This window comes from Oryzias latipes, chromosome 1 (assembly GCF_053564925.1).
Source record: "Oryzias latipes strain Hd-rR chromosome 1, Olatipes_Hd-rR_3.1".
NCBI lineage: Eukaryota > Metazoa > Chordata > Actinopteri > Beloniformes > Adrianichthyidae > Oryzias > Oryzias latipes.
Window position 1 is genome coordinate 14834817 of NC_136237.1, and position 23316 is coordinate 14858132.

General features: G+C 39.1%; 2 protein-coding genes across 2 annotated transcripts; one reads left to right on the plus strand and one right to left on the minus strand.

The window, feature by feature from the left end:
- The first annotated feature begins 1641 nt into the window (after nt 1–1641).
- lgals2b (lectin, galactoside-binding, soluble, 2b) lies at nt 1642–18750 on the plus strand. Its single transcript, XM_023959094.2, has 4 exons — nt 1642–1788; nt 3676–3749; nt 4049–4220; nt 16086–18750. Exons 1-4 carry the CDS (start codon nt 1786–1788, stop codon nt 16230–16232), a joined length of 396 nt encoding a protein of 131 aa, XP_023814862.1. The 5' UTR covers nt 1642–1785; the 3' UTR covers nt 16233–18750.
- On the minus strand, nt 16084–23285 carry uts2r4 (urotensin-2 receptor 4). The gene has a single exon (XM_078943175.1). It carries the CDS (start codon nt 22586–22588, stop codon nt 21539–21541), a length of 1050 nt encoding a protein of 349 aa, XP_078799301.1. The 5' UTR covers nt 22589–23285; the 3' UTR covers nt 16084–21538.
- Nucleotides 23286–23316: the final 31 nt, after the last annotated feature.

The window sequence follows — 23316 nt, forward strand, 5'->3', positions numbered from 1 at the left end:
TTAATGTAGTGTATTGTTTAAAGTTGTGTGTCCCATCCTTAATCGCGATTTTAGGATTTGATCTCTGGTGTTTGATCTAAGATTCAGACCTTTCCCTACTTTGTCATGTAAATTGAAAAGATGTCATCCTTTCCTCCCCCTTTCCTTTTGCTTCTGCCAGTCTTCCGTAATATGCCTCCTAATAATTTTCCCATTTCTATCTTCACACCCTGTTTCAAAGCCCGCTTTGCCAGAAAATTAAAGGGGGCTGGTATCAACATAAATCTGACGCTTATCTTCAATTTTTCCGATTTGAACAGACATCAGATCTGATCTGCTATATCAGAAGAAAAATATTTCAAAGACATCAATGCTGATAGTGAGTCTGAGCAAATTACACCATCACCAATTCTATTCTGTTTTAACCAGTGTAAACTAAATTTAATTGCCAACATTTCAACTGCAAAAACTGAAATATCCTTTGACGTCTTTATTCCAACATACTTTCCTAATTTAGGTATACAAAAAGAAAAACCAGTCCTCGTTGTTCCTGGGACTTTAGATCCATCAGTGTTAATGGGAATTAATGACGCATAAACGTTCTCTTACCTCTCTGATGTGGTTTCCTCCCAATTTCCCTTCCCTTTGCTCCATCTCCGTATGGAAATAAAAAAATCAACTAGTACGGTTGGAAAAACTCAAAAAGGAAATACCATGTACAAAAACGTCTTAAATAGGGCCTTATTATAAATCTTTGTTACTCTCGCCAATCTAGATAATTTCCAAACAACTCTTTCGTTTTCCCGTTTTTCCCTGTACCGGGAAAGTGGTACTTCCTGTTATGTACTGTACTGATCCATCAAAAAAATACAAACTAGTTTACTCTGTAAATTATACACAATTTACAGTTTTCGACACGCTGCGTCAAACCAAAAAAACAAACCCGAGGCAAAGTGACGCTTTGACGCGTGGCCTTTTTTTGCATCGGTGTGCACACTCACATTGGTGCCTTTTTTTAGTCACGAGGCGTTAAACGTGGGCGAATATCGCGGGCGAAATTCGCCCACTTGTGTACGGGCCTTAAGGAGTAACAAGACCCAATCCCCGTCAACATGTGCAGCCTATTAATTGATATGTACATTATGTTATTTGTATGTATTTTTAGTGTTATTTACTAACAGTCTGGTGTTTTAATAGACCTATGGTGATTAGGTAATTTCGCTTCTGTTGGACCAATTCAGTTTTGTCATTTTATTTAATTTAGCATACCCTCCATTTTATGCCAACTATGTATTAATTAAAAAAAATCTATTTAAAACAGGTTGAATTATTTATTGTAACTTATATAAAGAATTGTAGGTTAAAGAGAAAAAAATATTAAAATAGATTATAATTCAGACACAGCTGTATAAGTGAATCCCGGAGTATCAATGCTGCCTGGACTTTGCTATTTTTATGGCCCCTGCTGTTATATTTTGTACAACATTTCGCTTAAGAGAAATATCCTTTATATTGTAACTTTGACTGCAAAGTTTGACTGTTTTTCCTAATGAAAGTCTGTCTCATGTAAAGCAAAGAAGAAATGCTATAATTGGTATAAAGTAAAGCAGATTTTCAGATTTTTTTTTACTTTTAAAAACCATCAAAAAAAATTTAGTGTGGCAACTGAGGGGCAAAGTCTACATTCGTCATGCAATTTATTTTTCCTGTTTGCTCAATTCCCTCCCCCAAGATCAGCATTATAAAAGAAGCCACCTGCCTGCAACACCTTCTCTTTTGAGGCAGGAGCTACTGAAAACAGTCAAGATGGTAAGTGCCATTAAAAACTTCTTTTGTAGAAAACTATTCATTTAAGTTTTCTGTGTATAAAAATGATTTAATTCATCTGGAACACTAAGCTTAACACTTTTTTCCCTTTGATGAAAATTTCATGTTAAAAATGTGAAAAAAGACCCACACACAGACATATATATATATATATATATATATATATATATATATATATATATATATATATATATATATATACTCACACAAAGTTTTTGTGTCTTTACAAAAGATTGTTTGTCTATAAACAATTAAATTTTGCATGTTAATTTTCTCATCTAACAAGATGTGTGTTGATGATAGCAGATAAAAATCCGAGATGGAAAGGAAACCATTAGCTAATCATTTTCTAAGATAAATCATATGTATACATCAACAAATAAAAAATATAGTGAGAGAGACAGAGAGAGACAAAGAGAGAGAGAAAGACAAATTCTAGAAAGTTAAGAAAGTCCAAACCCATTTGATCTCGATAAACTGACCATGCTTTAGGTCTTAAGTTGAGAAAGACCAATGGAGTTTATGCTCTACAACAACATACTGTACTTAGTGTTCTACATGACTCGTCCTATCCTGAGGATGAGCATCAATGAATGAGGCTTTCTTTATCTTATAATTCCTTTCTGTTCTTTTAGAAAACTCAGTGAATACAACAAACTAAAGTGTCCCCTCCAGGGTGAGAGGGGCGTTTTATTTATATATATATCTATATAGATAGATATAGATATATATATGGATATCTATATATATATATATAAAGATATAGATATAGATATATATAGATATAGATATATATATATATATATATATAGATATATATATATATAGATATAGATATATATAGATATATATAGATATATATACAGATCTATATATATAGATCTATATATATATATAGATATAGATATATCTATAGATATATATACAGATATATATATATATATATATATATATATATATATATAGATCTGTATATATATCTATATATATCTATATCTATATCTATATATATATAGATATATATATATATATATATCTATATCTATATATATCTATATCTATATCTATATATATATATATATATATATATAGATATATCTATCTATATATCTATATAGATAGATATATAAATATATATCTATAGATATATAGATATATATATCTATATATCTATATCTATATCTATATATATATATATATATATATATATATATATATATATATATATATATATATATATATATATATATATATATAGATGTGGTGTGGTACAGATGGGAACCAGAAGTTCAAATAAATGTTTAACTATATGTTGCTTAGGAAACTGGTCGGAAGGAAAGTAGCAAAGACAGTTTATTGCTCTTTTGATAAGATGCTTGTAGAACTCAAAGGTAATTTCCAGATTTCCTAAAGGATTGTCAGGATGTAAAAGATTTTGAATTTACAATATTAATTAGATTTTGTTATTTTTTTAAATTAACTTAGCACATGCATATCTGTTATGTACTTGAGTGGGTGTTTCCTTTTATGATAAGGACACTGCTTGTTTCCAGTGGACATATTACAATGAACAAATATATCCTTTTCGTTTTAACCTGTGTGTACATTGTCTGATACTGGTTAATTATTAACTGTCAAGATAGGTACAAGTTCCTCATTATGTCTGCTTACAACCGTCTATTCATGGAGCTCGGAAAAAAGTCCTACAAACATCACCTAAGTTGGAGAATTGACCACAGAGTTGACATGACATTGAACCTGTCTTCACACATTTTTCCCAAAACAAAAGCGTCTGTTTTCCAAAAACAGTAGCCACAAAACCATCATAATAACAGTACTTTTCAATGTCTCTCTCACATTCATTCATAGAAAATGCAGGAGTTTTCACTCAAGGAAGGACAGGAGCTCAAGATCCGCGTCAAGCCCAATGATGACTCCGCTAGGCAAGTCTTTCCCAAACTCTGGTGTCTTTGATGAGGATAATATCTTATTTCAGATGTATACTTTAAAAGAAAAGATAGGACATGATAAAAAAAAATATATTGGAAACATAGAAAACATACACACATAGTAACATCAGACACGTTTGTATTGTATTGTATTGTATGTACCGTTAGTTTCAATTTAAATCTCAACCCCCAACGCACTCTTTAGCCATGAAGACATAAACAAATGTGCAACATTTCACCCCTTGTGTTCATTCTTTGAATTTCTGTGACCTTTGCTCCTGTCTCCACCGCAGATTTGCTATCAACATTGGGCACGATGCTGACAACATTGCATTGCACTTTAACCCACGCTTTGACTCAGGATCAGATGTCAACACCATTGTCTGCAACTCCAAGTCTGGAGGAAGCTGGGGTGAAGAGCAGAGAGAAGGACACTTCCCCTTTGCACGTGGAGAAGAATCCAAGGTGTGTTTACAACTACAAGGATTATCTGCATACAATTCGGCACAAAACAGCAGGTTTCTTTTTGTGTAGAGCAGGGGTGTCAAACTCATTTTCACTGAGGGCCACATCAGCATAGTGGCTGTCCTCAAAGGGCCAGATATAACTTATACATGTAACTAAATGTAATGAAAAATAAATGTAACTACTCCTTAATGTTAAATAACTCATCGTTTATTTATTATAACTTTTTAAAGTGACAATTACAGTTGCATAAAAACATATGTTTGCTTGTTACTTTAGCATAAATCCTTTTACATTTGATTCTGTCAGGTTAGGTTATATGGACAGTGTTTAAGTCTTATTGTCCAAATCCGATATTTCAAGTCCAATTACCCCTAGATATGAATAAATACACAACAATTTTTATTTAAGAAATTAAAAACTTTTAACTACTACCTATCTAACTAATGAACTAACTATATAGGTGTTGTAGATTGCCTGTGACTGTGTGAGCGCGCTGCGTCGTGTGGGGGACTGGGAGGAGGGAGCGCGCACATGTGTGTTGGGGGTGCGTGTTGATTCTTCTGCAGTGGACCAATCTCTAGCTGCACGCGAGTTTCACCTGTACTCTCTGATACAGACATCTTCTCAGAATATTATTTATTGCCCAGTAATAAACAGACTGCAGACACTTTGTCACCTTTCTGGTAGCCATGAAGCCTGAAACCCATAAAGAACGCGGGGCAGGAGGCTCCACCTTTGTTTATACATACACGTAACGTTGCGCTACACAAAATAGTCCCCAAACAAAACATGTAGTGATATTCATCGAAATCTAACAGTGCGCGCTCATGTTTGGTATTACAGAGTGACTGAGAACAGTAATAAACCCCCCCAACACAAAATCCTCCGGCGGGCGGCCGTGACGCGCACTTAAGAACGCACGCAGCTTGTAACGGAAATGAATACAAATGGAAATTAATAATTAGAACGCAGTAAATTTGTCGTATTTCCTCACTAGACGGAAACTTCTGTTGTAGAATGAGGATGTGTGCTTCTGAAAACGCGCCTGTGTGTGTAAAGGGAGTCGCGTGCCACGTGCAGCGGAGGCAGTGAGAGCGCGCGCCGACGAGAGACAGTGACAGGCACGGTGGGAGAGAAGGAGCGAACAGTCTGAAAGAAAGAAGGAAAGTCTGAACACAGGACTAGCAGAAAAAGTAAATTATCAGCAAAGATGAACGTGTTTAATGTGTTTATCATAGTTTCAATCACGCACCCTATGCTGAACTTTCAACAAAAAAACAAAACAAAAAAAAAAAAGTGCGGTGATGAGGTCATCATCACAGCCCTACTCCACATACATGCCACATAAAATGACATGGGCCTTGAGTTTGTCACATGCGGTGTAGAGACATGAAATGGAAGAAAGGATATTTTTTTGTTGGAAAAAGTCAGCAAAGAAACTCATTGTGGTATTGTCGCATTATTACCTGCAAGCAGTCCCTGATTGCAAGGACCATTTTGGTTTCGCAATATAGCAAAAACATTATTGGTCCTTGCATTCAGGGACCATAGTGTTTTTGCAATGTGGTGCCTGACTGCAAGGACCAATAATGTTTTGCTCTTTCTTTTTTTTTCACTTGTTTTGTCAGCTGAGCAAACAGATAAGGTCTGTTGGACATATTTTACTGTTACAAAATAGGGTTATGAATCTTCTGATTCACAATGTGTATATTTTTATAAACCCCTGTTGTAATTGAGGCCAAACTTTATTTAGTTTTATATTTATTATTATGGCCCGCAGCACTCACAGAGTGCAAGGACCATATTGTAACTGCTACGAGGGTCGAACACTCAAAAAGGTCCAAAACGTCAAAAAAACGCGTCAAAACGCCAAAAAATGGGGTCAAAAGTCGCCCAAAGCACACAACGACACGACAATTGTGTAACGCAACAAAAATAAACACACACACGCACAACACCCCCGCACAAACGACAAATTTGTAGTCGCAAAAATGACGACAAAAACACAAAAAAGCCCCAAAAAGTCCTCAAAAGACGGGTTTAAAGCCAAAAAGACATGCCCAGCCTATAGTAAAAGACAGGCCGCATTGAAATACATAGGAAATCCTAACCGCAAAAACTTCTATATTGTTTCTGCTTCGTTTCTTATTATTCCCGTTTCTAACGGATCCGTTGATCGCAAATTTGACCCCCGCCACATACCCGAAAACTCACCAAAATTGGAACACACCTAGGATAAATTGAAAATGAATTTTCGGCAAAGAGAACACCACCCCCCCGAAGTCGATGACATCACAGCGAGCGATCCCGTCAAAAAGATGAATGGGCCGAAAATTGCTTATGGGGCCAAAAAAAAATATTTCAAATTAGAGCAACGAAACCAAAACACGCGTGTTGGAGATATCCCAAAGAAGTTATGAAATCATTATGGGATGGCTACACGACCTACGGCTTGGCGGCCATTTTGTGACGAACTCTATGAAATGGCAATTTTCGTGTTTTTTCACAATATGGGAAAACTACACTTCTGTTTAAGCGATTTTCACGAAATTGCATACACATGCCACAAACACGATTCTACAACTATCAAAGAAGTTTTGTTGACCTTTGACCTTGGGAAGGGGCGGCCATCTTGAATTTTCAAAAAAAAAGCACCATTAGTAACGGATACAAACGAAAACTCGTCCTAGGGATTTTTATCGATCTTTTTGAAACTTCTCGGGCATCAATGGCAAGCTACTGTGGACAAAATGTTGGAATTAGAAGTTGTAGAATTTGAAACACGTGCGCGTGGCGAATTCGCAACCGTCGCCATTTTAGCTAGCTGGCACATATTTTATCGGAATAGCCTAAAACTGAAATGTGCGATACCCTGGCCCACACTGAACAAAACGATGTCACATACGACAAAATCGATAAAAGAATGTGGTCGTGGTAAACAAAAAACCGTCGCAAAAAAAAGTGCTGACTCGGCAAAAAAAATTTTTTTCGGATTTTATTTTTAAGAATCGGCTAACGAAACCCAGATAACTTTGTCGGGTATATCCAAAGAAAGTTTTTAAATCATTACGTGATGGCGACACAACTTACGGTTTGGCGGCCATTTTATGCCAAAATCTGCCATTTTGAGTTTTTCGCGTTTTTACGCAATATGGAAAAATGAACTTTTTTTCGAGCGATTTTCACGAAATTTGACGCGCATGTCCCTAGCCTAACTCTACAATCACCTCTGGAGTTTCGTCGACCTTTGACATCGGGAAAAGGCGGCCATCTTGAATTTTCTATAAAAAACACCTTTACCACCAGATTCAAACGTAAACTTGTCGTTGGAATTTTCATCGAGTGTCTCGAAACTTTTTGGGCATCAATGGCAAGCTACTGTGGAAAAAATGTTGGAATTAGAAGTTGTAGATTTTGAACGGCGTGCGCGTGGCAAGCTAGCAAAGTGGCGCACTGTTATAACTCCCATGCATTTCAATACAATACAGTGAAAATTGAATGCATGCACTAATGCCTGAAACAGAATACATTGAAAAACACTGGATATGGACATATAAGGAATGTGGGCGTGGTTAGCATAAAACCACTGTTGCTAAGGACGACAAAAAGTTTACTTTTACCGATTTGTCCGAAACTGATGTCAATCTGTTCGTCCTCCCGAGGGGACCAAAACATAAAACGGTTGCTATGGAGATAAAATCAACAGAAAGGCCGCCATTTTGGAAAAAGTGGGTTTTTTATCAACTTATGACATATAGCTCTCAACAATGGAGGAATGTGTTTTTCTGAGTCAGTTGATGATGCTGATCACAATGCTAGCACTTTTAGCCACATTAGCATAGCTAGCATAGTTAGCAAAATTAGAATTTTAGGTAATGTGTTTTTCTGAGTCATTTGATGATGCTGATCGCTATGCTAGCACTTTAAGCCACATTAGCATAGCTAGCATAGTTAGCATAATTAGCATATGCAGTTTTGACTAGCCATTATCAAAAGTGGGCGGTGAGGGCGGTGAGGGCGGTGGGGGGGTTTGGGCGGTGGTGCGTAGAGTTGGGCGTGGAAGGCGGGTTGCGTCTGCGGGCCATACAACGCCGCTTGCGGCTTTATTTGTAATCGTTTTTTGTTGGACCAGACAGAAAAGAAAAGGATGTTAGATAGGTTGGGGGGTAAGGGCAATAAAGAAAGGGTGAGAAGGGGGGGTTAAGGAAGTAGAAGGAAGATTATAGAGGTGTGGGGGGGACATAAAACAAAAGGTTGCTGGAAGTTTATACTTATTACTGTCAGGTGTAAATGTTAGCATAATAGGGGCAGGGCCTGTCCACACACACTCTAATGTTACATACCCGTTGACTCCAAAAATCTTCACATACAAACATGTGAAGAGGTACACAATACAACTACAGTTCACACGCAAATCCTTATTCATACAAATCAAAACATGTAAAGCACTTCCTTTAGTCATGTATGCTATTTCTGGAAAGGTGAGCTAACACCTGTGCTTGAGTGAGTGTTTATGTTCAGCTGGGGTGAACATGAACAATAAAAAAAAGAGGGAGAGTCCCCACACCAAAACCCCGCTGAAGCAGCAGTGGTAGCCAACCCCCCTAAAAACCATGCGGTATAGCAGATAGAGGAAATTCATCTGCTGGGCAATCACGTCTCAGGCCAGGACCAGCAGGATTGCCACAGGGGCCCCCAACGCCAACACCCAAGCAGGGAGGCACAGAGGGTGCAAGCTTCAGCTTAACCAAGAGAGTAGCCCGTTATGCCCCCATGCACCCCCAGCCACAGACGAGCACCCCACCGTCACCAAGGAGTTCTTATCATGCCCCTACCCCAACCCAAAGCACGAGACGGGGCCCCGCAAGGGAGACCCACCCCATGCTCCACGTAACCACCCACCAAGCCTACGGCAGGTCCGGGTGAGATTAAGGCAGGGGCTGCCCAACCCCACCCCAAGGAGGACACCCAAGAGAAGGGGGGTCCCCAAAAGTGTTGTAAACATGGCCAGACCAGGCTCACCTACTGTTGGAATTTTGGCGAGGCCCAGCACTCGAGGGCAAGGACCTGCACCACAGGAACACGGACAACCCTAGGCTCAGATATGTTGTGATCCTTGATCCCTGGCTCATGGTCTTGCCAGAAAACTAAGGGATCCCTCTCCCTGCTTGGAGAGAGGGCCGCCGGGCCCAGGAAGCCAGCCCCCAAGGGACAAGGCCATTGAGGTAGGCCTGGTTTTCCCCGCCAGGGATGGAGTAGGAGACAAAATATCAGAGGTCCCACCTTCCTTGTGTAATGTATATTTGTGTGTGTGTTAGTGAGGTGAAGAACTGTGTACTAAAGGGCGCAGTTACAATTGGTGGGTAGGGCACTGAGAGGACATCTCCTGGTTGCTCACAGTGATATCCAAGCACCTCCTACCAAGGGTCCTATGTGTTTAAGATGCCATTAAAACCGAGAGGGGAGGGGCCAGAATCCATGCGGCAATCATGGGAGAGGAACCACTGCCAAGGAGCTCCACCCCCCACGGTGCATCGCAGGCTGACCCCCATCACCCTAATAAGTGGTTATATCAAGATGGAGGTTAGAGGGACAGCTGCTGGACTGACCCGCGATTGCCGAAACAACCATTTCTGAGCCCCCCACAGCATTGCGCCCAGGTCTACCTAGCCTAGGGCCCTCATCACTCCTAAATGGGGCCCCTGATAGACAAGAAACAGCTACACCCAGGCACCCCACACCCTGTAGCTGCTCCTTAGGTTCTTTAATATGTTTAGAAAAAGCAAAGCTCTGACTGGTGATCTTTTGGTAGTTTATTTTCATGTAACCAAACAAATTGCAGTGAAAATTAAAGAAAGAAAAACAAATTATGCTTTTCCGAATCCTTGTGCTATCTTAGATGACCCCACCCATTGACGTGTTTTCCCTGCCATGACAAAGGTGGATAAAGGTGGAAAGATTTAATGTAATCCATGGACACCAGTGAAGATCACAAATCATTGAAGAAAAAAGGTTCAGCGCACTGTCTAGTGGGTCTAGATGACCCAACTCCCAATGGTAAAGTGCCTAGGATAGCACAAGGGGTAAATTACGGAGTTGCTGTTTCCTTTTCAAAGTCTTTGCTCTGTTTTCTCTTCTTCCAGCTTGTTCTCTGCTTTCTTTCTGATTCGGATCATAACCTGACTCATGATCCAATGCATGGACAGCACATGCACAGTAAATTTTTCAGTTTACCACAAGAGGTCAGCTTTAGGACACAAAAATTAAAAGTAAACAACATTTACAAAATGGAAAAAAAATTTGACGGCTACACCCCCTAACTTATGAAGTTAGCAATGGGAGACCGGAGAGACTAAATTATTTTCAAGTCACTTGAACTCTTGGCTGACATTTTTTTCAAGCTGTTATGATCAAACACAGATTCCTGTATTATTCCTGCAGATTCCAGATTCCTATATTAATATTTTTCAAAGACGCTCTGTTAAAATGAATGAGCTTTTGTGATGGCTCATGCACATTGCACAAGCTCCCTGATTTGCCCAGTCCAGTGGCACAGTAGCTCAGGTGCGGGAAAAGAGAAGATGGCACATTACTGCCTGCCACTTTAAAGTGTGTCAAAGGCTGGATTTGTTGTTGCTGGTATTTAAAATTAAACTTAAAGTTAAAGTCCCATTAGCTGTCACGCACATATGTTCTCCACATTTGTTTTCTCACTCTGACCGGGTTTGAAGGCTTGCTGTCTCGAATTAACCAGAGAGGGTTAAAAATAAAAGCAAGAATAAAATCAGTTCACCCTAACTTGTAATCCTAAAGTTTACCCTTCCTCTGGGCTCATGCAGCCAAAAAAAAGGTACAGATAAAACAAGAATCAAACTAAGGGATCTAAGAGGATTTAGGAGGCCTGAGCTTGCTGCTTCCCCATACCGCAGCGGCTCTTTGCCAGCTAGCCAGCTGCCCAGGCTTCCCAAGCTACTTGGGAAAAAATGTTGGATTTAAACAATGTAGCTTTTTAGCAAGATTAGTGTGGCAAGTGATGTGTCGATCGCGACTGAAATGGCTCTTAGAGCCAGCTCTTTGGAGTGAACGAAAAGAGCCGACTCCTACCTGGGAGCCGTGGGTTGTTTTTTTTCAACCTGTCTCACTTTGTTCTGTCTAAGCTACTCGTGATTGGTCAATACGTGTTTGTGCTGAGCAGAGGGGTGAAAGCAGCAAGAGCAACTTGTGAACAGAGTATGAGGGAGAGAAAATATGGCAAGCCTTTTTATCAATATATTAATATCCTTGATATCAGGCTGTTTTAAGCCTAAATAGTAATGCTAAAAATACAGCTAGTAAACTATTGACAGCCAAAAAAGTAAACAAATATGAAGTGACAAACTAAAGAGGCAATTAGTTAACTAGTTACGTGCAAAGTTTCTACAAGCTCACTAGTTGACTTGTCTGATCAAAATCTCGTACTAGTCTGTCTGTCTGTCAGTCAGCAACTTGTCTCAGGAAGTTATGGACAGTTTTTCACAAAATGTAGAAAAAATGTTCGAGGAACAAGTGATTAGATTTTGGAAGTGATTCAAGATGACTTTGCAGATCCAGGATTTTTTGATTTTTTTAAATGGTTTATTTCAAGCAATCACATAAGAATAATACACAAAACAATACAAACATAAGTTATAAATTCATTCAATGACGTATCAAACTTAGCATAATTAGATATATCATCCTCTTCCTTTTCTCCCTGGCTAACAGGACATTATGTTGATGTTATTTTTATGATTATACAATGTTCATATACTTCTATTGAGTATGATGGAGCTTTGCTGCAGAGCCAGTTGGAGGATTTTTTCTGGATAACATAACTGCTTCACATTGAAATATTGTAACAATAGTTAAGTAGCTGACATTTAGCTGTTTACTAGTTTGTTAGAGCACAATTTTTAAACACTATTTTACTAGTTAGCATTTTTGGCCATCACTAGTTAGCTAGTTGTACTTTTGGCAATACTAGTTATCCAATCCAATCCTCTTTATTTATATAGCACATTTCTCAAAGAGGCAGTTTCCAAAGTGCTGTACAGTGACCAAAAACCAGACAAAAGATTGCCAAACAAAATAAAAACAAAGTACACCACTACAATGGATAAAAATAAAATTAAATAAAACAAGATAAAGACATAAATAAAAATAGATAAAAACACAGATAAATACAGATAAGAATACAGATAAAAACACAGAGTAACACACAACTCATGCGGTGTTAAAAGCTAGAGAGTAAAAATGCGTTTTAAGACGGGATTTGAAACACTCCACAGAGCGCAGTTCTGACATGCAATGGCAGAGCGTTCCACAGCTTAGGGCCGACAACAGAGAACACTCTGTCTCCCCTATTTTTGAGCCTTGTCATGGGCTCCACAAGCTGGAGCTGGCCCTCTGACCTCAGAGCACGAGCTAGTTTATAAATCTGAATGAGGCCAGAGATGTCCATGTAGAGCTTTAAAATCAAACATTACAATTTTAAAATTAATCCTAAAATTAACAGGAAGCCAGTGCAAAGACGCAAGAATATGTGCAATGTGCTCATATTTTTTGGTTCCTGTTAAAAGTCGTGCAGCAGAGTTCTGGACTAACTGCAACCGGGAAATTGCCTTATGGGAAACCCCAGTGTAAAGTGCATTGCAGTAGTCCAGTCGTGAAGAGATAAAAGCGTGCACGACCTGCTCAAAAATGTTAAAAGATAAAAAGGGTTTAACTTTAGATAAAAGCCGCAAATGATAAAAACTTGATTTTAAAACGCCATTTATCTGTTTATCAAATTTAAAATCACTGTCCACGATGACGCCAAGGTTGGTTACTGTGGGCCTCACATGATGCTGAACGGGCTCCAAGTCAAGATTGGCTTTGGGTCCAAATATCATGACCTCTGTTTTCTCTTCATTAGGTTTTAAAAGGTTCTGGGCCAACCAATCTTTGACGTCCCCCAGACAGTTAAGCAAGGGTGTCAGGGGGCTGCTTCCATTATTTTTAACAATGGGCATGTACAGTTGACAGTCATCTGCATAAAAATGATATGACAAGCCATGTTTCTTAAAAAATTCAGCTAAAGGAAGCAGGTATAAAGTAATGAGCACAGGTCCTAAAATTGAACCCTGGGGAACTCCAGAAAGTAGTGGAGTAGAGGATGAAGTGGAGTCCCCCAGCCAAACCGTAAAGGACCGCCCTGACAGGTAAGATTTAAACCAGTTCAGGCAGTCCCCCTAACACCCACACAATATTCAAGGCGGTTTAAAAGACTTGTATGATCCACTGTGTCAAAAGCAGCAGTCAAGTCTAAAATTAATAAAATAGCAGAATGACCAGAGTTTGTGGTCAAATAAAGATAATTGAAAACTTTCAAAAGAGCAGACTCTGTGCTATGAAATGCCTTGTAGCCTGACTGAAAAGTGTTTAAAATCCCACTATCATCCAAAAAAAGTTGCAGCTGTGCCATTACACACTTTTCCAAAATTTTAGACACCAATGGGGGCTTTGAAATTAATAATAATAATGGAATAGATGCATCTGCGCTTTTCCAGACGCTCAAAGCGCCTAAAGTGTGTCCATTATTCATTCACTCCTCATTCATACTTGGTGATGGTAGCCACAGCTGCCCTGGGGCAGACTGACAGAGGCATGGCTGCCAGTTCACACCTACAGCCCCTCTGACCATCACCAGGATCATTCATACACATGCACATGCCAGTGGAGCCACACTGGAGGCAAAGAGGGTGAAATGTCTTGCCCAAGGACATAACGACAGTTGGTTGGGGGGAGCGGGGATTGAACCGCCGACCCTTCGATCATTGGACAACCTGCTCAACCGCCTGAGCCACTGCCGCCCAAGCATGTTGGATCCAGACCCGGCTTTTTAAGTAGAGGTTCAACAACAGCTTCTTTGCAGAAGTGGGACAAGACCTGATGACAGGCTGCTATTTATGATATCTGTGACTGAAGTGCTAAGAGTGGCCCAAACCTGTTTAAAAAAGCGAGGTGGGACTGGATCCAAGGGAGACGATGTTGCTTTTAACTTATTAACAATCCCAGTCAGTTCAGACCCTGACACCGACTTAAATGTGGTAAGACCAACAGAGTCCTGCACCAGAGCAGATTATAAGAAGGAAGTGCATGAGAAAATATTTGCCCTAATAGCAGCTACCTTCTTGTTAAAAAAGAATAAAAAACGTTCACACATTTCATTTGTCATCTGTAGAGTGGAAAATGGATTGGGGTTACAAACAGAACCAATAGTTTTAATGTGGGGCTTGTTTACATTTTCTAAAACCAAGTTGGATAAATACTTTGTTTTTTCGGCCTTCAATGGTATCTTGGTATTTCCTCCAACTGTCTTTAAGAATGTTATGCGAGACCTGCAGATGATCGTGTTTCCATTTGCGCTTTGCTCTACAGCACAGACGCCGAGCGTCCCGCGTGATTTCATTCAGCTATGGCTCCTGCTTCAGTGTCTGGCGAGTGGCTTTTACTGGAGCAATTTAGTCTAAGACTTTGCTGCATGTTAAAAAAAAAGAATTCATCAATTCTTCTGTGCCTCTGACTGCATGAGTATAATCGTGAGACTGCTTTGATGCATTGAAGAGAGGAGGGAAAGTAGAAGCGGTCTCAGTCCTAATGGAGCGACTCAGAAGAACCGAACCCGAGACTTACACATTATTAGGTTTAAAACAGACTGATATCAAGGATACCGATTTAAAAATAAAAAGGACTGCCAAAAGAAACAGAGAGAGCGTCAAGTGAAACACTGGAAAAAGAAGCTAAATCTGCAACCATTTTATTTTTAATGATAATACAAAGGAGGAGCGTAGAGTCTGAAAAAAAACAGTTCCATATAGAACGGGCTCTACACAGGCACTTGAGAACCGAGAGAACCTTCTCCAAAACAGGGCAGATCAATACTCACTGAAGAAACCATATCATCTCCTCAAAGCTGAGTCACTTGGTATTTCTAAATGCCAACCTTTAACATGGTTAATTTTTCTTTTCTTTTTGATTTGCATATTTTAATTTGTGTTTTGTTCTAAAAATGTATCTGGAGAGAATAAATAAATTCATAGACATATTATACATTGAATAAAAAAATGTTTCTGTACATCAGCTATTTATTTTCTGTGTAATTTTATAACCTAAACTAGTTGATAGAGTAGTAAAGTTGAACTAGAACAACACAGCTGTCATGAAAAGATAGCTATATAGCTGTGAAGCTGTATGGTTGGAATAGCTGTTGTTTTTTACGTTTGTTTTACGTTTATATTAAACTATGGTTGTTCTAGCTGAGGATTTTTATCTTTCACTTTAAACTTAAGAAGATTAAGATGCAGTTGTATTATTGTCACTTGTTTTTTCCTCTGTGCTGCCATGAGAGAATTTTCTCCCAGTGAGATAAATACAGTTCAATTCAGTCATTCAATAACTTGAATAAAGCAACAAAACAACCTGAAGAGCTGTTTGTGAGGCGAAGGCTTGCAAAAGTGTGGCTCACACATTTTTAGCAGAATATTGTGAAAATGTATTTCAAGTCATTGACTCGAGCCGAACAAAAAAAATAACATATAATATAAACATATTAGGAATGTAGGCAGAATGGGAGAGTGAAAGGCACGTAGCAGCCGCTCAGTCAGTAAGGGTGGCAATGGTGGGGGAGGATAGTTTCTACAGGCCATACAACACCGCTTGCAGCTTTAATGCTTTTTTTTTCCAGTAAGAAATTTGTTCTATATTTAATGACCCATATTTTTTTACTGTAATAAAAATATGCTTTGACTCAAGTAGACATATTTTGAAACTAAATAGTGTTTTTCCACTTCTTGTGTATTTCAGTTCTACATCAACTTCACCATGGATCAATTTTACATTAAACTTCCCGATGGGAGGATGATGGACTTTCCCAACCGCCTGGGAGACGTCAAGTACGACTACTTTGAAGTCAAGGGTGATGCAGTTTTCCATGGAGTCAAGATCAAGTAGAGGCTAAGCCCTTCCTCAACTCTAGCCTAAAGCTTGTTGTCTTTATTGCTTAAATAGTTTAACATTAATGTGCACTTGGCTAAAAGCAGATTTGTGCTGTGCTGAAAAAAAACATCACTGGTAATGTAAACTGCACTTGGGTGTTCTAAGAGATGCTGGCCTAATGTTGGAGGTACAGTATATTTCACTTCTTTGTTAAATCTGTCAGCTCATAGGTGTCTGAATAATAAAAACTAAAAAAAATGGGTCTTACATTCTTTTGTAAACATAGTAGCAGCACCACAAAAATAAAATAAATACAAAATATACAGGGAAGAAAAATATAAAGGCAAAACTCTTATTTACATGTACAAACATGGCAAGCTTTAAGCCAATAACAGACCCTGCTTTTTAATGATTTTATACAGTCTGTAGGCATTATTTGCTTTGACGCCAGCACGCTATTGCAAATAAGATGGTGCTCGCCATGACAGACCGGTAAAACATGTGGAGCATCCTGCTAAAACATTGAAGCACCTAAGCTTCCTCAATAACTAAAGTCTACTAATGCCCTGCTTGTAAACAGCCTCGGTGTGCATGGACCACTCCAGTTTATTGTCCAGATGGACACCCAGGAACTTGGTGTTAGGATCTTAGGATTAGACTATTTCTACATCCATCCCACCGATACAGACTTGAGAGGGTAGAGACTTTCTCCTACTGAAGTCACCATCTCCTTTGTCTTGGCCACGTTCAGCTACAGGTAATTTTCCCCACACCACCTTGTGCCGTCTCATCCAGCCTTCGCAGATTCGGATGGTTCAGGACGTCCAAAAAATGAAATGTGCAGTTGGGAAATGAAAATACACACAAGAGTCTGCATGAATTTTCAAAACTTTTGCAAAAGGGAGAGATGAATAACACACAACCTGTTGGTAAGTGAGGTTATCTGCTCTCTCTGTCCTCAAGGCAGAAAGGCGTTGTTTTTTATCATCCAGCAGGGCAAAAATGCTTATGATCTCAAAAAGCGCAGCTTTTTTACTGCCTGCATTACCTGCTGTCTTTATGTAAAATACTGACACCAACTAAGGACAGGTATACGTAAAAATATATTTTTTATGGAAAGAAAAAGACATGTAGTAAAAATGTCAACTATAGTTTATAAATAATGCACATATAACAATAATAGCACGCGATGATCCAGGTGTTGCAAAATCGAGGCTGCGCTCCGTGCTCACCTCGCTGCCTGCACCCACTATCCCTCCCTCACTAATTCACAATTGTTTGAAATAAGAATTAGTCAGCAACTACAGAGCCCGTGTCCTGACATTAAAAAACTAAAATATATCTCGTTACCACAGATTAATATCTTGTTCCCACAAATTAATATTTTGTTCCCACAAGATAATATTCCGTTCCCTCGAAATACTATTTCGTTCCCTCGAAATAATTAATTTGTGTGAACGCAATAATTATTCACGTCATTAGTCATTCATAAACAAAGATATGGTCTCCGTCCAGCCGCAAAAGCCGCTTTCAGCTGTAACTTCCGTGCCTCTGTGACCCACATTCGTCTCAAAGAATATAAGAAAAATATATATTGTTCAGGGTCGAATAGGAATAATCATATTCAGGACTTGTCTTTTATTAACATACTCTTTAGCAGTCACTTTACATTTGAAGGCTAGTAGGCTACATGCTAACTTCTAGCCGATCATTTATCCTGTTATTCATAGACACGGATGTGAGTAATAGTTGGATTTACAGCAGATACCTTCACATTTCTGTCTGTGTGTGTCTCATTACATTGCATTGAAGACACGGAGGATGTTTTGAGATAAGATTTATTTATTTTAAAAAGCACAAAAGCATCGGTAATCACGTTCATGATCCTGGTACGCTCTCCGTCCATCTTGCTGCAAAAGCCGCTTTCTGCCGCTACTTCCGTGTCTCTGTGAGCATTCAATAGGGGTAAAAATAGAAGCAAGAATGATTGATCTATTATCATCTCAATAAAAATCAGAAAGATATCATAAGAATAGGCTGGCTGCTTCGCCTACCAGACTTAGCTCCAAGCTCCTAGCATTACAAACAAGGATGTGAGCAATATCCCGTCATGCATCACGCATGCACAAGACGCATTTTGACCAATCACCGTGTCCCTATAGCTGCAGTGTAATAACAAGACCAATGATTGGCTGTTAGAAATGCAGAGGGTGAAGTGGAATAAAGCAAAATGAATTGCAGCACACAGCAGAGGTGGGCACAATTTTCAAGGAGACTCAAGGTGGCCATAAACCAAGGCTGAGGAATGTAGCATGATGCAAACAAATTCTCTAGGAGAGCAAATGTCCTCTGTCTCTTTGCACTGGGGAGGTTGAGTGACCCTGTTCCAAAGCAATAATGGTAGTGTCACTGTATCATACTACAAATCAGTTGTTTAATTAATTTTTTTGTCTTTGTTTTTTTTTTAACAGGTAATTGTAAATTAACAACATACAATAAAAAATTATTATAATGTTTGATCAAACATTAAAGTTAATGTGTTTTTGTTATCTTTTTTGAACAGTTACTTGACAAAAATTTTAAACAATTACGTTTTCTTAAAAAATATTTATAAATGTGAAAGATACCAAAAGGAAGAATAGGGTGTTTACCTCAATTAATATTTTTTTTTCAAATATCTCAATGTTCCCAATTATGACAAACTATACTAGTCTCACCGATAAAATACATGTTTTGAATTCGAATTTAAATAAGCTTAATCCTGAATACATCTAAAGTACATTTGAAAAAAACATTTCAAAAAATGTTTCAGCCTGAACTAATATTCAAAGGATATCACTGGAATTTTGTCACATTTAACCCTTGTGCTATCTTAGATGACCCCAACCTTACATTGACGTGTTCTCCCACCATGTCAAAGGTGGATAAAGGTGGAAAGATTTCATGTAATCCATGGACACCAGTGAAGATCACATATCATTGAAGAAAAAGGTTCAGCGCACTGTCTAGTGGGTCTAGATGACCCAACTCCCAATGTTTAAGTGCCTAGGATATCACAAGGGTTAAAAAAAAAATCAGTTTATATGCAATCAAGGTCAGTTAAGTTACCATTACACAATCATCTGAGCAACTATGCACATTATCTGTCATTACAAAACACAGTTCTTGCTTTAGATAAATTTGACCTAAAACAATGGATTGCATGAGGGTCATAAAAATGTTTTAGAAAGTATTAAATTAACGACCCTGGGAGAATTTTAGGCAGTCAGCTCAGCAGTGCATTTACACTTCTCGGTTGAGCCCAATTAACTCACCCATTCCGCGGCCTACTTAAGAACCAGGTGTGCGCTCTTCATCCTTTTCATCCATTTCCACAAGCGCTGTTCGTCGCCCCGCCCTCTTCCACCTGTGAGCTCCGTTAGGGGTAGTTTTATACCCAAAGTTTTTAATGGAGATCTTGTGTTATTGTATCTGTATACCGGTGAACACATTACACCGGTTTTAAAATCGCTGCATTGGCTCCCTGTGCGTTTCAGGATTGATTTTAAAATTCTTTTAATGGTTTATAAATGTTTTTATGGTCTTGGGCCTTCTTATTTAAATGATATTCTTTTAAAATATGAGCCCTCGCGGACCTTGAGGTCCTCCGGTGCTGGCCTCTTAGTTGTTCCCAAGGTGAGGACCAAAACTTATGGTGAGGCTTCGTTCTGCCATTATAGTCCTCGCCTGTGGAACGGCCTTCCGGAGAGCCTCAGGGCCGCAGAGACTGTAGAGGTTTTTAAGAAGAGGCTCAAGACCCACCTTTTTAATTTAGCTTTTAGTTGATTTTAACTGCTAATTTATTCTATTAGTTTTAGTATAGGCTATTTTATGTATTTATTTTAATTTTACGCATCTTATTTTCAATTTTATGTTGTTTTTTTTTCTTTCTTTTTTATGTTTTTAATTTTAGCATCTTATGATTTTAGCCCCAGTGTTTCTTGAGGGGGTCTTTTCCTCCAGGGATCGCCGGCTTGGTCAGCGGTTGTTGCTGCAGTTGTTGCCCTTGCTGGGGCGGCTGGGGTCTAATTTTACAGCTTTTGGCTGTGAGGGGGACCCCGGTGTTGTCCCGGTCTGGGTGGGCACTGTGGCGATGTTCCGGTGGCCAGGCTGGCTCCTGGTATGAAAGGATTCCCAGATACTGTTTCCTCACAGCAGAGCCAAGCCATACTTGTTTGTTTGTTTATTTATTTATTTATTTATTTATTCTTTTACAGTTACATAGTCATATTTCATTGTACGTGGGAGCCATGGGTCATGTGGTTTAATGGAGGGGAGTGGGAAGGGTGAAGGGTGGGTTGGGGTTTTTATTATAATGTTGTGTGTTTACTGTTTTTAGTGTTAAAGCGCTTCGAGCTGCACAAAGTGCATGAGAAGCGCTATTTTATAAATAAAGTTTGATTTGATTTGATCTGAATGGAGCCTTATGCACCTTTTGGTTACAAAAATACGATAGCACTTAATTAATTTAGGTTTCTTAGATTTACACATTTCTGGCTGAGATCCGCCAACAACTGTAAAATAAACTGCATTTTTATCCAATCATTGCTAACAATATTGGCAACCACTATATTTGCTGCATTAAGATGATCCTTTGTCACAAACAGTGTCTTCTTTTGAAAGGTAGTCATGTGAACTGTCATTAGTTATAAACTATTTCATATTTTGAAAAAAGGCAATTTTCTCTGTATGTTCATGTTTTATTTATTCAAAGAAACAGCAGTTCATTTATATTTAATAGTTAACATAATATGAAAGTAAAACTACTCTTTAGAATAGGATTCTTTTACAAACATTTCATAAAACATTAATAAGTATTATTAATGTGTTTGTCATTTATTAGCACTGGTTGATGTCAAATCAAATCAAAAAACAAATGCCTTATAAAGTATTAATAAGATAATTAATAATGCTTATGTGTCAACGAATCTCATTTAGTTTAGTAATACCTTAAAAAGCATTTGTTAGACATCCACCAATGCCACTAAATGACCTATTAACACAATACAGCTTGCTAATGCTTTTATAAATTGTTTGTTTAGGAGTCTTATTCTGTTACTAACAACATAAATACAAATCTGTTTTCTTTTTGACAGGGGTGAATTAAGACTTTGTGGCTCCTACTGGGTTGTCTTTAGTGAGAAATCGCCCCAAATGGCTCTATAAAAGTTGAAAGTTTCGGACCCCTGAGCTAAACAAAGATACAATTTGAGTTGAACCCACATAAAACAGTTCTTGTAAAATGTCCTCAATAAAGCTGAAGAGCACTTTACTATAGTCTATTAAAGGTCCTGCATTGGCAAAGTGGCAGCAGACGCAGGGTCAGCCCTGCTCGACCCCACTGACTGACCTTTTTGGGCCAAATAGTCTTTATAGTTCCGAGTCAAAAGAGTGTAAAGGAATGGATTGATGCAGCTGTTACCATAAGTCAAACATGTAACAAAAAAATTGACATAGTTATGAGCAGCTGGAGACAAATATCGAAGGGAGTCTGGAGAGAAGAGTTTGCCAATCTGCCATCCCCAAAATGGTAAGAAGCAAGCCCAGTAAGCTAACACAATGCTTAAAACCATTGATATGACCTTCTGTTTAAGTCCTCTCCTTCTAGCAGAGCGGCTGCTTCCTCCTAACCTTGCCTGAACCTTCCAGTAACGCTTAGCTAACCCTGTGTACAGTCCAACAATCACCAATCCAGGGATTAAAACACTAGTGAAAAACAGGAGCATGATGTAAGCCTTAAAGGCCTCAGGCGTCCACGTGGGGGAACAGATTTTTTTTACCAGTCCTGCAGATGTGGGTTTACCTTCTCTGAGCCGGATCATCACCATCATGGGCAGCGTAAGGATGAAACCTATCCCCCAAATGAGACCCACAGCAACACGCCTGCTTCGGGACGATGTCCTGTGGGCGCTGAAGGGCTTTGCCACTGCGCGGTAACGCTCCATGCTCATAGCAACCAAAGTGAAAACACTGGCGTGCATGGTGAGAAGGTCCAGACTCAACAGGATGCGACAGCCAGCATCTCCAAACAGCCAGTCATGGGCAAAGTAGGTGCAGACGACAAAGGGGATGGTAGACAAGTAGAGTAGGTCAGCCAGGGCCAAGTTGACAATGTGGATATACATGGATCCGGTTCGGCACAACGCTGCGGAGCGCGTAATGATGAGCGTGTACGTGTTGCCTGCCCCTCCAACGGCGAACATCAGCATCAGCATGGCTCCAAGCATGGAGGTCATCCACACGCCTCCACTCTGGGGAGCCGCATCCTCAGCTGCTGGGCTTAGGCCAAGTCCCAGCTGGGAAGTAAAGGTGGCATTGGGAGTGCAGTTCATCCCAGACTTGCAGTTTGAAAACGTTTTTGGCAGATGGCTCCCAAAAATGTGCACTCCGACAGTCACATGAACTCTGTTAGAAGCACCCCCATTACCAATTCCTGAACACACAAAAATTCAAGCGGAATACTCACTACAGACTTTGGTCTCAAAGTTAGTTGTTGTTTGCAAAGTTAATCTCAAACTGAAATGCTTTCAATATACACTTGTAGATTTCATATTCAAAAATAGACCTGCCAATGATTCACAAGATCAAACTCTATATTTATGGGAGCTCTGGGTTTCTGCAGAGCTGAAATAAATCATTTGGGAGAACGTGTGAAGTGTGGTTCTCTTCAAACAGATAAGCTCAAAATCCTTGATGTAAGCTGGTGAAGTAACAACATGTGCTGGAGCGGACTCCAGCTGCTGTTGTTCCAGGTGGAGTCCCGGCAGCAGGCAAGAAAAAGAAAAAATGTTCCTCCTTACGTATAACTGTGTTTTAGCTCCATAGAATTTACCTCCTTGTTTTCAAAGCTTCAAATAAAAAATGAGCCATTATTCATCCAAATAACTTATCTTCAATCTTGCTCCTGAATCATACAGATTCCCAAAGCTCCTCTCTGCTTTTGTACATCACTTGGAGGCAGACGAATAATCAGTTTCCCCTTCAATCTTGAGCCCAGTTTTGAAGCACTACTATCTTTGAAGTGTGTTTAGTTCCAGTCCTCTCCTCCCTTTCACACATG

Excerpts from the sequence above, each read along its gene's own strand:
- lgals2b (XM_023959094.2), top strand. Across the intron at positions 3,750-4,048 it reads CCCAATGATGACTCCGCTAG|ATTTGCTATCAACATTGGGC; the intron begins GCAAGTCTTTCC and ends TCTCCACCGCAG. Across the intron at positions 4,221-16,085 it reads CACGTGGAGAAGAATCCAAG|TTCTACATCAACTTCACCAT; the intron begins GTGTGTTTACAA and ends TGTGTATTTCAG.
- uts2r4 (XM_078943175.1), bottom strand. The coding sequence starts at position 22,588 with ATGAACTGCACTCCCAATGCCACCTTTACTTCCCAGCTGGGACTTGGC.